Source organism: Ahaetulla prasina, chromosome 16 (assembly GCF_028640845.1).
Source record: "Ahaetulla prasina isolate Xishuangbanna chromosome 16, ASM2864084v1, whole genome shotgun sequence".
NCBI classification, from domain to species: domain Eukaryota; kingdom Metazoa; phylum Chordata; class Lepidosauria; order Squamata; family Colubridae; genus Ahaetulla; species Ahaetulla prasina.
The window spans coordinates 4,278,440-4,295,781 of NC_080554.1; the positions used below are offsets into that span (position 1 = coordinate 4,278,440).

Here is a 17,342-nt window from a genome sequence, read left to right on the forward strand (position 1 = left end):
CTCCTGGGAGGGGCAGGGTGGGTGGGGCCAGCCAGGAGTGGGATTTGGGGGTTCTCTGAACCACAAAGAATCTTAGCTAGAGGTTCTCCCGAACCCCCAGCAGCCTGTCTTCCTCCTGAACATCTTAAGTAGCTAGAATAGGTTGCCACGCACATCTGGAAGAGCTGGGGACGAGTCTCCAAGGCCCTATTTTTCCAGCTGCGCAATTAAGAGGCATCCAATGGCTCCTTTTCTACCCACCGTTCACTGCCAAGGTCCAAATGAGGCCGCAACAAGCAAAGCAGATCTCTTTGTTGTGAGCGAAAGTACACAGGATGGTCAAGATGTCCGTGAAAATGTTGGCTCCCCGGAGGGCTTCCGCGGCTGCTTCTAGAGAGGGGAAGAAAAAGAGAGAGGGAAGGAGATGAAGAACAACGGGTTGTGGAGCCGTGGGCCCATCTGAGCCGCGCTAGAATTCCCAGCCGGCACGGGCCACCAGGTCGAGTGAGCGTGCCTTACCGTTGGAGGACATCATCATAAACAAGGTGCAAATCATACAGAGCAACTCTTCGTGGACTGGATGGGCCCTCATCGAATTCAGCAGGCAGCTGAGGTGGTTCTCCTCAGCCAGGATCTCCACTGTCAAGTTCTGAGCAACAGCTGTCGGAAGCAGAAAGCCAGCGCAGAAACGTCTAAGCTCCATGCCACTATTGCAAACATCTGGGCTAGTTCCCTCGCATCCTGGACATAAACTGTTTCAACTACTACCCTCAAAACGACGCTATAGAGCACTGCACACCAGAACAACTAGACACAAGAACAGTTTTTTCCCGAAGGCCATCCCTCTGCTAAACAAATAATTCCCTCAACACTGTCAGACTATTTACTGAATCTGCACTACTATTAATCGTTTCATAGTTCCCATCACCAATCTCTTTCCACTTATGACTGTATGACTATAACTTGTTGCTGACAATCCTTATGATTTATATTGATATATTGACCATCAATTGTGTTGTAAATGTTGTACCTTGATGAACGTATCTTTTCTTTTATGTACACTGAGAGCATATGCACCAAGACAAATTCCTTGTGTGTCCAATCACACTTGGCCAATAAAAATTCTATTCTATTCTATTCTAGTTCCCATCTCTCTTTTTCCAAGCCAAAGATCCTCAGAAGCGCCCACAAATTTCCTTTGTGCCTTCTAAAGTTTGCAAACACCTGGTAGGAAGCGTGTTGTGTTTACAGAGAAGGTGACAATAACATGGTAAACCACTAATCAGTGTTTCTGGATGAGGCCACCTTGATGGGTCTCTGAGCTTGGAGATGTTTCATGACCCAACTGGGTAACATCATCAGTGCTACAACAGATTGGAGTTTCTTTCTTGCATTGAAGGTGTGCAGTGAAGGATATATGAGTGATGCAGGATTTCCTCCATCTTTCTCCCTTTGTTTTGGAAAAAAAAAATTCTCTCTTTTTCTTTTCCTTCAAAGAAGGGAAATCTTCCCTAGCTTCTTTATTTTATCTAACCAGATTGAGATGCGTTTGAGACCCCTGCCATAGAGGGAAAGCGTTAGAAACAGAGCAGTATAGTCAGTGATGGGATTCAAAGAATTTAACAACCGGTTCTCTGCCCTAATGATTTCTTCCAACAACCAGTTCGCCAAACTGCTCAGAAAGTTAACCGCCGGTTGTCGCGAAGTGGTACGAACTGGCTGAATCCCATCACTGAGTTTAGCGCGTTAGAGAGCCAGGTGCAAGTCTGTTTTCAGCAAGAGGTCTCAGAGGCCGCTCAGCATCCAAGAGTTGGCATAACGTTAAAGAGTGTTGTTCTCCACAGCCCTTTGTCTGTTGAATTAAGGAACAATAAATAATCATTTCGATTATCCTAGGGAAGCTAAGGGTTGTTGGTTTCTCTCACCTCGCCCGGCGATTCCAAGCAGCAATGAAATTCCAGCCAGCAGCGTCTCAATAGAGTCGTTGTGTTTGTTCATGGCATTGACCACCGTCTCCACCAGGTGAAGGAACACCTTGACACCAACTGTGGGGGAAGAAACCACGGCTGTTCACTTTCATTTTCCGTGCCTAACTACCGTATTTTTCAGAGTACAAGACCCACCTTTTTCCCCCCCCAAAAAAGAGGGTAAAAATCTGGGTGCGTCTTGTACTCCGAATGTAGCCCCGCCCAGCTTCTCAAACGGAGGTTTCAGAGGCTGAAGAAAGCATCAGAAACGAAGCTTCAGAAAAAAAGCCTCCAAACGGAGCTTCAGAAAACTAACCAGAGCATACAAAACATTTGCAAGACCCATTCTTGAATACAGCTCACCCGTCCGGAACCCACACCACATCTCTGACATTAATACAATTGAACGAGTCCAGAAATATTTTACAAGAAGAGTCCTCCAGTCCTCTGTAAACAACAATACCTCCAGACTTGAAATCCTGGGATTAGAAAATTTAGAACTCCGCCGACTCAGACATGACCTGTGTTTAACACACAGAATCATCTATTGCAATGTCCTTCCTGTTAAAGACTACTTCAGCTTCAATCGCAATAATACAAGAGCAAACAATAGATTGAAACTTAATGTTAACCGCTTCAATCTTGATTGCGGAAAATATGACTTTTGTAACAGAGTTGTTAACGCTTGGAACACACTGCCTGACTCTGTGGTCTCTTCTCAAACTCCCAAAATCTTTAATCAAAAACTGTCTACCATTGACCTCGCCCCATTCCTAAGAGGACCATAAGGGGCGTGCATAAGTGCACAAAAGTGCCTACTGTTCCTGTCCTATTGTTTTTCTTTCATTATATGTGTTTATATATAATGTTGTGACAAAATAAATAAATAAATAAAAAATAAAAGAATCTCCCAAACAGAGCTTCAGTGGCTTCTTTTCTGAAGCTGTTTCGGAGGCTTTCAGAGGCAGAAAAAAATGCAAAAAAAAAAAAAGCAAGGCACAGAGCTCACAACCAAGGAACTTGTTGCTAAAATTCACCTCTGGGAACAACTGATTGCGGGTATTCCGGGAGGCCCTTCTACCTGCCAATCATCTTTTTTCTTATTTTCCTCCCAAAAAACTAAGGCACGTCTTATACTCCGGTGCGTCTTATACTCCGAAAAAATACGATAGTCACTTTCCTGCGTTTTAGCACCCTTTGGGAGTGTGGCTTTTTTATTTCTCTTTGGAACAGTTTGGAAATCCTTCCAAGAAGGCTCCACACCCATTTGCACCTCTCTGGTGACCCTGAAGATAAGACAAACCCTCCAAGTGGCTTCAACGACTCTCGAAAAAGGATGCAAATGACCAGCTGCCTTCAAGGAGTATAAATCCTTCCGTTCCCCACCATCCAGTCAGAGCTGAAGAAGCCTCTCGTACTTTTTCCCTCGTTCAACAGGCCGTTGAGACGTTCGATGCATTTTTCTTGCGCTTCTTCAACTTCCGGGTAAGACATCATGAATTCTGCAGGAGATTAAAAATAAAAAGCAACTTTCCGTGCCATCCACCCTTACAATCAAAACAAAAGCAAAAACAAACTTTCTGTAGAAGCGCCACAATTTTCAAATCCTCCGGTGCGTTTGCGCAGACATGCGAGGAAGAAACGTTTTCTGGAAATCTTCACTGACCGTCCTGCGATTCAATAGGATTATTCCACACATGTAAATAGTTTTTCCCTTTTACCGTTGTAAAATTGCAGGGTGGGTAGCAACTTTTAACACAGCTCTGTTTTTAAAGCCAAGGCTTCGTTTTTCCACAAGCAAAATGTGGAAAGAGGTTTAAATGACGTCCCAGAATTGTGGGGTATTTAAGATTAAAGAATACAGCAACTGTTATCCAAGTTTTTTTTTTTTAAAGTACAGAAAATTCCTCCACTTTTCTGTTATTTTCCAATTAAAGCAGCTGAGATTAAGGTCAGCAGATCTGTTCTGGAGAAGCTCCAGAGATGGGATAGGATAGGATAGGATGGAATAGAATAGAATAGAATAGAATAGAATAGAATAGAATAGAATAGAATAGAATAGAATAGAATAGTAGAGAAGAGAAGAGAAGAGAAGAGAAGAGAAGAGAAGAGAAGAGAAGAGAAGAGGAGAAGGAAAGGAATGGAATGGAATGGAATGGAATGGAATGGAATGGAATAGAATAGAATAGAATAGAATAGAATAGAATAGAATAGAATAGAATAGAATAGAATAGAATTATTTATTGGCCAAGTGTGATTGGACACACAAGGAATTTGTCTTTGGTGCATCTGCTCTCAGTGTACATAAAAGAAAAGATACGTTCCTCAAGAATCATAAGGTACAACACTTAATGATAGTCATAGGGAACAAATAAGTAAGTAAATTTTAAGGATACCAGCAACAAGGTTACAGTCATACAGTTGTAAGTGGGAGGAGATGGGTGATGGGAACAATGAGAAGATTAATAGTAGTGCAGATTTAGTAAATAGTTTGACAGTGTTGTAGGAATTATTTGTTTAGCAGAGTGATGGCATTCGGGAAAAAAACTTCTTGTGTCTAGTTGTTCTGGTGTGCAGTGCTCTATAGCGTCGTTTTGAGGGTAGGAGTCGAAACAGTTTATGTCCAGGATGCGAGGGGTCTGTAAATATTTTCACAGCCCTCTTTTTGACTCGTGCAGTATACAGGTCCTCCATGAAAGGCAGGTTGGTAGCCATGGTGTTTTTTCCTATCTCTGATAGTGAAATGACTGCCTGTATATTGTATTCCTTAAGACTTCAAAAAAGCAAAACGAAACACAAAAAATGGTATGCTAAATTACTAGCCAGCGTTACCTAGAATTGTCTGGATCTTATCCGTCTGAATTATGTCCAGGAAACCGGGAGGAAGTTTCTTCGTGACCTTTATTAGAGGGGATTTAGCTTCAATGAGGCATTCTCGGATATATGGATTTTCAACCAGTTCCCTAAAATTATACGAAAAGAGGAGATAAACCGTTTTTCTTGAACCCAACTTGGCTGGAGAATGTAATCCTCCACTTGGGGGGACTCACTCTGCAGTTGGCCTCCCAAAAGGATCAATATTCAGCATCCGAAAGAGGACCGAAGACAGCAAGGGGTGCAGTCCGTTCACGTGGCTCATAGCCTCCTCAAAAGCTCTGGCCTCCTTCTTGATGTTGTGTAGCAACAACATAGGCTCTTTCACCTACAAAAGATGCAACACACACGCAAGAGAGATTCTTAACAGAACAACCCAAGATTTGGGTTTGCAGGTTCAATTTGCTTGCAGGTTCACAGTGCAGTGTGGCGCCCGATTTTACACCCCCTGCCACGGTTGTTAAGCGAATCACACAGTCGTTTAAGTGAATCTGGCTGCCCCCCGCACTGACTCTTGCTTGTCCGAAGCCGGCTGGGAAAACCACAAGATCACATGAACACCCGGGCAGTGAAACTGTCATAAATACCCGCCGGTTGCCAAGCGTCTGAATTTTGACCATGGGACACTAAGGGAACAGTGCAACGGTCGTAAGTGCGAGGACCTTTGTTCCCAGCACCATCGTAGCTTCGAATGAACGGCTGTACAGTCGAGGATTCACCTGTACCTGGCAAACTCCAGATTCCCCCCCTGCATTTGACAGAGTAACGTCGGCTAAATTGAAATTAATTTATCCAAACAGTTTTCAAAAGAGATTCTCGCCGAAACTGTACTCAAAACATCCTTTCCTAAAAAGCTGAACTAAGCAACCGTCAAATTCTTCATTTAAAAATCAGGATGCTTTGAATCTTAAAATTATTTTTATCACTCTTTTAAAAAGGTAAGGGTTCCCCTCGTTTGTCGTTCCTGACTCTAGGGGGCGGTGCTCATCTCCGTTTCAAAGCCGAAGAGCCAGCGCTGTCCGAAGACGTCTCAGTGGTCATGTGGCCGGCATGACTCAACGCCAAAGGCGCATGGAATGCTGTTGCCTTCCCACCAAGGGTGGTCCCTATTTTTTCTACTTGCATTTTTTACGTGCTTTCGAACTGCTAGGTTGGAAGAAGCTGGGACAAGGAACGGGAGCTCACCCCGTTACGCGGCGCTAGGGATTCGAACCGCTGAACTGCCGACCTTTCGATCAACAAGCTCATTATCTTGGCTACTGAGCCACCGTGTCCCTCTTTATCATCTCGCAATTTAGTGCTCTTAACAGGAAGGATATAACATACCTTTGAGGAAGAACAGGTTATCATGTCCAGCAAAATGGAGCCCAACGACCAAATGTCAGATTTGTCACTAAAAGAAAAATTGAGCGCCTCTGGAGCCATCCAGCATTTAGAGTCGGGCTCTGCAGGGAAGATAAAACCCACCCAAGGCAATTTTTAAATCCCTGCCAATGACAGCCAAGGACCACATTTTACTTATGAAATTGAACAGAAACAGAAATTGGGGAAAAAAAAATTGGGCTTTCTTTGTTTTTACTTGAAGAGGTTTCGCTTCTCATCCGAGAAGCTTCTTCAGCTTTTGGGATTTTGAGTAGAGACTATGGAGTCAGGTAATGAGTTCCAAGCGTTAACAACTCTGTTACAGAAGTCATATTTTCTGCAATCAAGTTTGAAGCGGTTGACATTTAGCTTGAATCTGTTTTTTGCTCTTGTAATATTGCGATTGAAGCTGAAGTAGTCTTTTACAGGAAGGATATTGCAATAGATGATTTTGTGTGTTAAACACAGGTCATGTCGAAGTTGACGGAGTTGTAAGTTTTCTAATCCCAGGATTTCAAGTCTGTTGGTATAAGGTATTTTGTTGTTTTCGGAGGATTGAAGAACTCTTCTAGTGAAATGCCTTTTTTGGGGGGCGAGGGAATACGCACGGCATGGAAACCAGCGAGAGCCACTTACCTTCTTCAGCCCTGATTGTCCACTTCATCTCATCCGTCATGAGGGTTTCCGAACCGAAATCGGAAACCATGAAAGACGCTTCCCCGTTTGTAAGGATGTTAGATGGCTTTAGATTCCTGAAATAGAGCAGAAAGGGGGTTACCGTCAGACCCTGCCCACCCCAAAAAAAAAAAGGACACATGAAAATTTCTTTCATCTAAGTGGTTGTTAAACAAATAAATGGTTAGCTGTATAGATACCGTTTGGCTAAAAAAAAAAAACAACTCCCCAAAAACTGTTGGATAACCATCTGTCTGAGATGGTGTAGGGTTTCCCGCCTGGGCAGGGGGTTGGACTAGAAGGCCTCCAAGGTCCCTTCCAACTCTGTTTTTATATTTTATATTATATTAACTGTTTTAAACGGTCGTAAAACGGCAGGTGCTGTTTTGCTGAGCCAACTGAAGTTTAATGGTGTGATCGCGGCCGGCCTTGACATTGGCACGTCTAATCCACGTGGCCCTCAACTTCTGAAAGATTAGATCAGATCAGGTTAACCGAGTTGGAAGGGACCTTGTAGGTCATCTAGTCCAACCCCCCACCCCCGCCCAAGCAGGAGATCCTCCACCATTTCTGACAGGTGGCAGCCGAGTCTCTTCTAGAAAGCTTCCAGGGATGAAGCTCCCACAACTTCTGAAGGCAACTTTTGTTCCATGGGTTCATTGTTCTCACTGTCAGGAAATTTTTCCTTATTTCTAGGTTGAATCTCTCCTTGTTCAGTTTCCATCCATTATTCCTTGTCTGGCCTTTGGGTGCTTTGGAGAATATTTTGACCCCCTTCCTATCTGTGGCAGCCCTTCAAATATTGGAAGACTGCTATCCTGTCTCCCCTGGTCTTTCTCTTCTCTAGTCACTCTCGAGTTGATGGGGGTTGTGTCCCTCCTGCTAATAAAAACCCAAAATAATCAAATCCTTCTCACCGGTGGAAAATATTTAGCCGATGGATGTAAACTAATACATCCACCATCTGTCCCGTGAACATCCGAATGACCTACGGAGAGAAATATATAGACGGTTTAGAAAGAATCGAGAATTCTTGATTCGCAATTAAGAGGGTGGAAAAACGAAATTATAGTTACGCAAGTTGACGAAGGAACCTTTTTATCCCATCCTGGAATGTCTCAAAGGGATGATGGATCCTCCTTCCTCTAAAGCAGGGGAGATTTGATTTGATGATTGATTGATGATTGATTGATTGATTGATTGATTGATTAAAGGACCTTCCCAGCTGGCTTCTGACCAGCAAAGTCAGTGGCGGAATCTGGATTTGCTTAACACCCAGCAGTCTGCTTATCAACCATTGCCAAAAAAAATGAGGCCAGATGCAGCTCACTTAGGAAGCACCTCGTTAAATGTTAATTCCGGTCCCTCTTAAGTCGAGATCTGCTTTATTTGCAATTTGCCATTTAAAAGCATTTTATTTTTATTTATTTATTTATTTGTCACACAGTATATATAAGCATAAGCATGAAATAACTACAATATATAAGCATATATATATGAGTATGTAATAACTATATTAATTGGATATAACAAAAGGAAACAATAGGACAGGAACGGTAGGCACATTTGTGCTCTTATGCCCGCCCCTTACAGACCTCTTAGGAATGGGGTGAGGTCAATAGTAGACAGTTTTTGGTTGAAGCTTTGGGGATTTTGGGAAGAGACCACAGAGTCAGGTAATGTGTTCCAAGCATTAACAACTCTGTTACTGAAGTCATATTTTCTGCAATCAAGATTGGAGCAGTTCACATTAAGCTTAAATCTATTGTGTGCTGGTGTATTGTTGCAATTGAAGCTGAAGTAGTCTTCGACAGGAAGGATCTTGGAATAGAAGATTCTATGAATTAAACACAGGTCATGTCGAAGGCGGCGGAGTCCTAAATTTTCTAAACCCAGGATTTCAAGTCTGGTGGCATAAGGGATTTTGTTGTATTCAGAGGAGTGGCGAACTCTTCTTGTAAAATATTTCTATAAAATATTTTTGTAAAAGCATTTGCTTTGTTGTATCTGAACCTTCTCTCTCTCTCTCTCTCTCTCTCTTTTTGCTTTTTAAGTTTGAGATTGGAATTACTTGGATTATTTTATACCATTTTGCAGTCCTCCTCTCTTCCCATGGATCCAGGTGAACAAAACAAAACAAAACAAAACAAAACAAAACAAAACAAAACAGAAGAAGTTTAAAGGCCTGGAGACTAAAACATACGAAGAAACGGTTGCAAGATTTGGGTTTGTGGCCAGTCCAGAGAAAAGAAAGACTAAGAGGGAACGTGATAGCAGTCTTCCGGTATTTGAAGGGCTGCCACAAAGAGGAAGGGGATCAAATTATTCTCCAAAGCACCAGAAGACAAGAAACGATAGATGGAAACTAACCAAGGAGAGAAGCAACGTGGAACTAAGGAGAAATTTCCTAACAGTGAGAGCAATTAACCAGTGGAACAGCTTGCCTCCAGAAGTTGGAAGTTTTTAAGAAGAGACTGGACGGCCACTTGTCTGGAATGGTATAAGGCAGTGATAGCTAAGCTTTCTGCCATCGCGTGCCAAAAGCAGGGGTTGCGCCTGCATGTGGCCACACCCATAATTCAGTGCCCCCCCGCGCCCCGCCCTGGGCACATGCATGCGTAACCCCCCCCCGCATGCTCCCCACGCTTTTGGAACAGGATGGCAAAAAGGTTACCGGTGGGCCCAGTAGGCCCGTTTTTCGCCGTCCTCAGACACCAGAGGCTTTCTTGGAGCCTGGGGAGGGTGGGAAAAGCCTTCCCCCCCCCGGAGGCCCTCCGGAGCCCGACTTCCGGTGGGCCCGGAAGGCCCGAAAATCAGCTGGCCAGCGCGCGCATGTGCGCTGGAGCTAAGCTAGGGCAACGCTCGCGTGCCCACCGATACGGCTCCGCACGCCACCTGTAGCACGCGTGGCATAGGTTTGCCATCACGGATATAAACCTGTGTTTAACTCATAGAATCATCTATTGCAATGTCCTTCCTGTCAAAGACTACTTCAGCTTCAATCACAACAATACACGAGCACACAATAGATTTAAGCTTAATGTGAACCGCTCCAATCTTGATTGCAGAAAATATGACTTCAGTAACAGAGTTGTTAATGCCTGGAATTCACTACCTGACTCTGTGGTCTCTTCCCAAAATCCCCAAAGCTTTAACCAAAAACTATCTACCATTGACCTCGCCCCATTCCTAAGAGGTCTATAAGGGGCGCGCATAAGAGCACAAGCGTGCCTACCGTTCCTGTCCTATTGTTTCCTTTCTTTATATTCAATTAATTTAGTTATTACATACTCATATATATGCTTATATATTATATAGTTATTTTCATGCTTATGCTTATATATACTGTTGTGACCAAATAAATAAATAAAATAAAATAAATAGAGGGTCTCCTGCTTGAGCTGGGGGCTGGACTAGAAGACCTCCAAGGTCTCTTCCAGCTCTATTCTGATTGAAAACCACACTGGGTATGTTCAACGAGCATCGCTTAGCTCAAACAAATCAGCCACGCGATGACTTAATACGACAGTACCTATTTCACCCCACGTTCCAAGAAGTAGATGGATTTCTACAAAACGGGGGGAAATAAACTGGAATTACAAATGACTCGGCCGCATGTTCAGCCAGTCTAGGATGTTGGTTGAAAGACAGGCAATCTGATTATGGCTACGGGGGGCAGGGGGTGGGAGAAGGAACACGGGTCCGGATTTGCAAAGAACGCGACGATTCAGCTAGCTTTGATTTGACCTTGTTCGGAAATTCCTCGTGTCTTAGCCTCTTGGCCTTGATACGCGAGAGGAGGTCCTCGTGCTGGAAGCAGTTCATCACCAGACAGAGGAAGAGAGAAGAAATCTGAAAAGAGAACGGTTGGAATAACTTTACCGTTGTCAGGGGGAGTGTAACCAGTGGTGGGATTTAGCCGGTTCGCACCACTTCGAGAGAACCGGCTGTTAACTTTCTGAGCAGTTTGGTGAACTGGTTGTTGGAAGAAATCATTAGGGCGGAGAACCGCTTGTTAAATTATTTGAATCCCACCACTGGGTGTAATGCAAGGATTCTGTACACACACATTCTTGAGTTTCTCCCAACCCAACTACGAGCCCAATCTTGCAATGATTGATCACTGCATACGTCATAATCCGAATTAAAATTGTCATAAAATCCTGGGCCAAAAAGTTCTTTTAGGAGCCCCGAATATTGTTCTTCTGTCCGATTGCAAGCCGAAGCAAGTTGTTTTGGTTGTAATATTTGGTTATTATATTAATGTATCATTCCCGTTGAGTTGCTTTGTCGTTTTTCATTTTATTGTTCTATTATTTTACTTCTGTTTGCACTTTTTTCCTCTCCCCCCCCCCCGCTTCCCACAGCTGTTCCCCAGCCCCATTAAATTAAAAAAAAACAAAAAACCCAACAACTTCAAAATGCTTGCAAAGTCAGTGTTCCCATTTCTCACCTTATTGTCCCAAATGATAAAAAATTCTTTGTAGGCACAAATATTCTTATGCTTTATTTTCAACAGCTCCATCACCTGCAAGGAAAAAATGGCCCATCGGAGGGGAAAAAATGGTGTGTAAAACTCAAGGTTATGTCACACTCAACACACACTGCTCTTTGATTAAATTCATCCAATGTTGAATTTGCACGATAAATTAACCCAACCAAGCAAACTCACAAAGTCATTTGAAAAAAACAAAACAAACCCACGTGAGATTAAACACTAACCCATATTGTGAGAATGGTGTTGCTAGGACTTTTAACTGACTTGGTTAATAATTTTGTGCGAACCCAAGCCCTAGAATCAAAGTTGGAAAACCCCCAATTCAAGCCATAAAGGAAGAAGCCTCTTTCTTCCTAATAAATCAAATCCATCCCGGCATATCGTTTCATAATCAGCACATAAGCAAAAGATCTTACATTAAAGGTAAAAGTTCCCCTCGCACATATGCGCTAATCGTTCCCGACTCTAAGGGGCGGTGCTCATCTCCATTTCAAAGCCGGAGAGCCAGCGCTGTCCGAAGACGTCTCCGTGGTCATGTGGCCGGCATGACTCAATGCCAAAGGCGCACAGAATGCTGTTCCCTTCCCACCAAAGGTGGTCCCTATTTTTCTACTTGCATTTTTTTAAGTGCTTTCGAACTGCTAAGTTGGCAGAAGCTGCGACAAATAACGGGAGCTCACCCTGTTACGCGGCGCTAGGGATTCGAACCGCTGAACTGCCGACTGTTTGATAGACAAGCTCAGCATCCTAGCCACTGAGCCCCTGCTGATCTTATATTATTTCATGAAATATAGTTTAAATGAGGAGAATTAAGACACATTACCTCCTGAAGAGCGTTGTTCGCCTGGTTTTCATCAATGCATTCGACCTGCCCCAAACAGAAAAAGTCAAATCCTTTTTATTAAAGTTTAAATATATGATTTTAAAAAAAAAACGCCAAACACCAACTAAGAAACAAACGTATAAAAACAAACGAATTTCCTGTTTTTCCAACACAGGTAGCCCTCGACAGTTTGTTTAGTGATCGTTCAAAACTACAAGGGCACTAAAAAAAAGTGACCTCTGACCGTTTTTCACACTTAACGACCGTTGCCGTATCCCCCTGGTCACATGATCAAAATTCAGACTCTTGGCTCCTGACTCGCATTTATGACGGTGTCCTGGGTCACCCCTTTTGCGACCGGATGAGCAAACCCAACGGGGAAAGCCAAGTTCACTTAACGTTACCAGGTTGCTCTTTTAACTGTGGCAAGAAAGGTCGTAAAAATTACGAGGCAAAATTTACTCGGCTGTCTCACTTAGTGACAGGAACTTTGGGCTCAATTGTGGTCATAAGCCGAGGATTACCCATGAAAGGTTCCCCCTCTTTGCCAAGCCTGAACACTTGACCAAACATTGACAATTATTCATTCCTGCCGGCAGCTGATTTTATTCTAGTTTTATGCTCAAAAGAAAGCAGAAAGGTTTGGTGAATATTAAAACAGGATATAAAAGTCTTGAGCGTCAAACTTTAAATCCTGTGAAAGAGACGGCAAGGCTGAAGCCATCAATGAAATCCTGACTACTGATGAACCATAAACCTACTTTTGTTCTGATTATGAGGGGATTTTATTCCAAAAGTGTTCTGCATCGTTTTTTCGATTTGCGGATTGGCCTCTTGAGATAATTCACAGGGATGTATTTGGGAATCGCATCCTGTTGCCATAGTGACTTGCCTTCCCTTGCTCTCTCCTCTCACCTTTTTCAGCATGTATTTCTTCGCTGTGGCGTCTTTTCCTTTTACCAGGGATTCTACTACCAGCATCGTTCCCAGAGCCCCTGGGGGCAGCTCCTTCACAAGCTGCATTGCAAGCAAACAGATAATATTTTAATATAATATAATATATAACAACAGAGTTGGAAGGGACCTTGGAGGCCTTCTAGTCCAACCCCCTGCCCAGGCAGGAAACCCTACACCATCTCAGTCAGATGGTTATCCAACATTTTCTTAAAAATTTCCAGTGTTGGAGCATTCACAACTTCTGCAGTCCTTTATAATGGCCAAGCTCAATGCATCTGTCTGTCTGTCTACCTATCCATCTATATCTGCCTATCTCATCTAATGTATCCAGCTATCTAATCTCTGTCTCTTAGCTATGTCATCTAATCTTTCTTCTATCTATCTATCTATCTATCTATCTATCTATCTATCTATCTATCTATCTATCTATCTATCTATCTATCATCGATGCCTCTCTTATCCATGTCATCTAATCTCTAATTCTCTAGCTAATCTTCTATCCAATGGTGGAATTCAAATTTTTTTAATTTTTCTGTTGGTGTAGCTTGGTGGGCATGGCAGGGGAAGGATACTGCAAAATCTCCCTTCCCACCCCACTCCTGGGGCAGCCAAAGGTGGTATTTGCTGGTTCTCTGAACTACTCAAAATTTCCGCCACCAGTTCTCCAGAACCTGTTGAATAGCACCCCTACTTCTATCTCATCTAATCTACCTACCTACCTATCTCTTTATCTATCTATCTATCTATCTATCTATCTATCTATCTATCTATCTATCTATCTATCTATCTATCTATCTATCTATCTATCTATCTATCTATCTATCTATCTATCTATCTATCTATCTATCTATCTATCTATCTATCTATCTATCTATCTATCTATCTACCTACCTACCTACCTACCTACCTACCTACTTACCTATAATCTGTGTCTCTCTTATCTATGTCATCTAATCTCTATTTCTCTAGCTAATCTTCTATCTCATCTAATCTACCTACCTACCTATCTGTGTATCTTATCTTGTCTGTCTGTCTATCTATCTATCTATCTATCTATCTATCTATCTATCTATCTATCTATCTATCTACCTTTCTTTCTTTCTTTCTTTCTCTTTCTTTCCTTCTTTCTTTCCTTTCTTTCTCTTTCTTTCTTTCTTTCTTTCTTTCTAATCTAGCTCTATCTCATCTGATCTATCTATCAATATCGCGCTCTATTTTGTCTCTACAGCAGCTGTATGTATGTATATAAACACACGTATCTACGTACATGCGCATGCAGACATAAACACAATCATGGGTTTTTTTCACACATTACACTAAAACCTTGGTTTCTTTAACTCTGATTGATTGGATAAGCAGGAACACAAGCTAAGGCATAGCTCACCCTCTCCTGGTTTTTTAGTCTGGTGCTTAGACCCACATTTTAAACCTATTCCATTTTAATCTGGGGTCAATTTTTAAATTTTTAGTCTGGGTAAGGACCATCCACCCACCCACCTCTTTTTCAAAAACGAGTTTTTTTCTCTTCCCTGGAAAAAAAAAAGGAGGGTCTCCAATGTCCTCCCCCCTCCCCACAACAGCCCTTGCCGATGCGAACTTCGCCACTCCCGACCTGGTACTTCTCCATGGCTGAACAATAACGGGGCGGGGGGGCGTCGGTCGTAAACGGTTCTAGCCCCCTCCCCGCGGAGATCGTTCTTTCCTGCCCCTCCCTGTCTGCTTTCTCTAGCCTCCCCCTCCCCTTTCCGTCCACGCCCCATTCCATGTGCCTTTCCTTGAGCCATCAATCATCCATCCATCTATCCATCAATCAGGACGTTCCGAGAAAAAACTCGCCAAAGAGGTTGGCAGTCTGGCAAAGGCGCCCGAGGCATCTGCAAAAGTGCTTTTAACACCCCCCCCCCAAAAAAAACCCTGCACGAAACAGGCAAACTTTGTTTTTGAGACGTGGGTGGGATGAGGTCTTTTTCCTTTGGGAAAGTCAAGAGGTCTTCGAGCCCCTGCAGGATTCCCTGGAGGAACCGTTTGCAAAAGAAAGCTAAGTGATCCGGAAACGTGGGGGGGGGGGGTAGGGTGGGCAAAAATCCCCCAATCGGAGGCAGTTTGTTCTGCTAAAAAATGTTTTTAAAAAAACACCCACCTTTTTCCCCCTAGGCAAGTACAGAATATATTTAGTTAGTTTGTCAAACATGTACAATAGAATAGAATTTTTTTTTATTGGCCAAGTATGATTGGACACACAAGGAATTTGTCTTTGGTGCATATGCTCTCAGTGTGCATAAAAGAAAAGAGACATTCATCAAGAATCATAGAATAGAATAGAATAGAATAGAATAGAATAGAATAGAATAGAATAGAATAGAATAGAATAGAATAGAATAGAATAGAATTTTTTATGGGCCAAGTATGATTGGACACACAAGGAATTTGTCTTTGGTGCATATGCTCTCAGCGTACATAAAAGAAAAGATACATTCGTCAAGAATCATAAGGTACAACACGTAATGATAGTCATAGGTTACAAATAAGCAATCAGGAAACAAGATAACAGGTATAAGTATAAACATGGACATGAACTCAGGAAATGAGTACAAATAAATGGGAGCAGTAGGACAGGTCCCGGAGAATAATTATTAATTTAATTAATACTTAATTTCAATTATTAATAATAATTTATTATAAATATTTTTATATTTATTTATTATTATAATAAATAATGTTATTTATTATAAATAATATAATATTTAGAGATTAATTTAGAGATTAAAGGAAGGAAGGAAAGGAAAGAAGTGGAGGAAAGAAAGTGGAGGAAGGAAGGAAAGGAACAAGGAAGAAAGGAAAGGAAGGAAGGGGAGGGAAAAGGAAGGGGAGGGAGGAAAGAAGGAAGGAAACAAATTATTGAAATAATATGTGGAAGAGAAATTGAGTCCAAAACAATAGTTTTAAATACATCAGAAACAGAATATCAGCTAAAGAGCTGCCTTCAAAGTTAAAGATGGGAAATTAAAAGGTATTGAAAGAAGAGAATATTTGTAATGGTTTTTCTTGTTACCCAACCAGATAACATCATTGGCAAGAAAACCACCAAGTTCAAAGAGCACCAAGGACCCCCACAAATTAAAATTGTGTTGAAGCTAAAAGCACAAAGCGAGCAGCTAAATTAATTCTTTGCATCCGTCTTTATTGCAGAAAAATACGGGCAGAATAACTTTTACAGAAAGGGTGCTTTAAGAACAGAAGAGGGCAAAAGACAGTGGTCAGCTTTATTCATCAATCAAACATTAACCTGGTACCAAGTCCAAGTGGACAGCTTTGGAAAAGTAAACAGGATAAAAATACCACCATCCCTGAAATGGGAAACATCTGGCTGGATGACTTAAATAGGTGGTTCAAAATGCCAAATCGAGCCTAAACATCTGGCTGGATGACATGGCAGGTGGATCAAAATGCCAAATGCCATATCCAGCTTAAACATCTGGCTGGATGATTAGATAGGTGGGTCAAAATGCCATATCCAGCCTAAACTGGTGAGCTGCGGTGGTGTGGTGGTTAGAGTGCAGTACTGCAGGCTACTTTTGCTGCCTGCCGGCTGCCTGCAATTTGGCAGTTCAAATCTCACCAGGCTCCAGATCCAGAGGCTGACTCTGTAAACAGCTTAGAGAGGGCTGGAAAGCACTGTGAAGTAGGATATAAGTGTAAGTGCTATTGCTCCTTCCTTCCTTCCTTCCTTCCTTCCTTCCTTCCTTCCTTCCTTCCTTCCTTCCTTCCTTCCTTCCTCCCTCCCTCCCTCCCTTCCTTCCTCCCTTCCTCCCTCCCTTCCTTCCTTCCTTCCTTCCTGTGCAGTGGTTAGAATGCAGTATTGCAGGCTAACTCTGCCAAATTCGAATCTCACCAGGCTCCAGGTTGGCTCAGCCTTCCATCCTTACGAGGTGGGTAAAACGAGGACCCAGATTGTTGGGGGCGAGAGGCTGACTCTATAAACCACTTAGAGAGTGCTGTCAAGCACTGTGAAGCGGTATATAAGTCTAAGGGCTATTGCTCTTTCTTCCTTCCTTCCTCCCTCCCTCCCTCAGCCTTCCATCCTTCCGAAGTGGGTAAAATGAGGACCCGGATTGTTGGGGGGCCAGAGATTGACTCTATAAACCGCTTAGAGAGGGCTGTCAAGCACTGTGAAGCGGTATATAAGTCTTAAAGTGCCATTGCTAAA

General features: G+C 42.6%; 1 protein-coding gene across 1 annotated transcript; it reads right to left on the reverse strand.

The window, feature by feature from the left end:
• Positions 1–232: 232 nt before the first annotated feature.
• On the reverse strand, positions 233–13,201 carry STKLD1 (serine/threonine kinase like domain containing 1). Its single transcript, XM_058159561.1, has 13 exons — positions 13,094–13,201; positions 12,179–12,223; positions 11,311–11,385; positions 10,605–10,709; positions 7,775–7,845; positions 6,819–6,934; positions 6,147–6,265; positions 4,997–5,148; positions 4,779–4,909; positions 3,365–3,448; positions 1,905–2,024; positions 499–639; positions 233–369 (listed from the first exon to the last, which is right to left on the reverse strand). The coding sequence occupies exons 1-13, from the start codon at positions 13,199–13,201 to the stop codon at positions 233–235; spliced, it is 1,404 nt and encodes a 467-aa protein (XP_058015544.1).
• Between the last annotated feature and the right edge of the window lie 4,141 nt (positions 13,202–17,342).

Excerpts from the sequence above, each read along its gene's own strand:
- STKLD1 (XM_058159561.1), bottom strand. The coding sequence starts at position 13,201 with ATGCAGCTTGTGAAGGAGCTGCCCCCAGGGGCTCTGGGAACGATGCTG. Across the intron at positions 2,025-3,364 it reads CCTGTTGAACGAGGGAAAAA|TTGGTGTCAAGGTGTTCCTT; the intron begins GTACGAGAGGCT and ends CTTCCCCCACAG. Across the intron at positions 370-498 it reads TATGATGATGTCCTCCAACG|AAGCAGCCGCGGAAGCCCTC; the intron begins GTAAGGCACGCT and ends TCCCCTCTCTAG.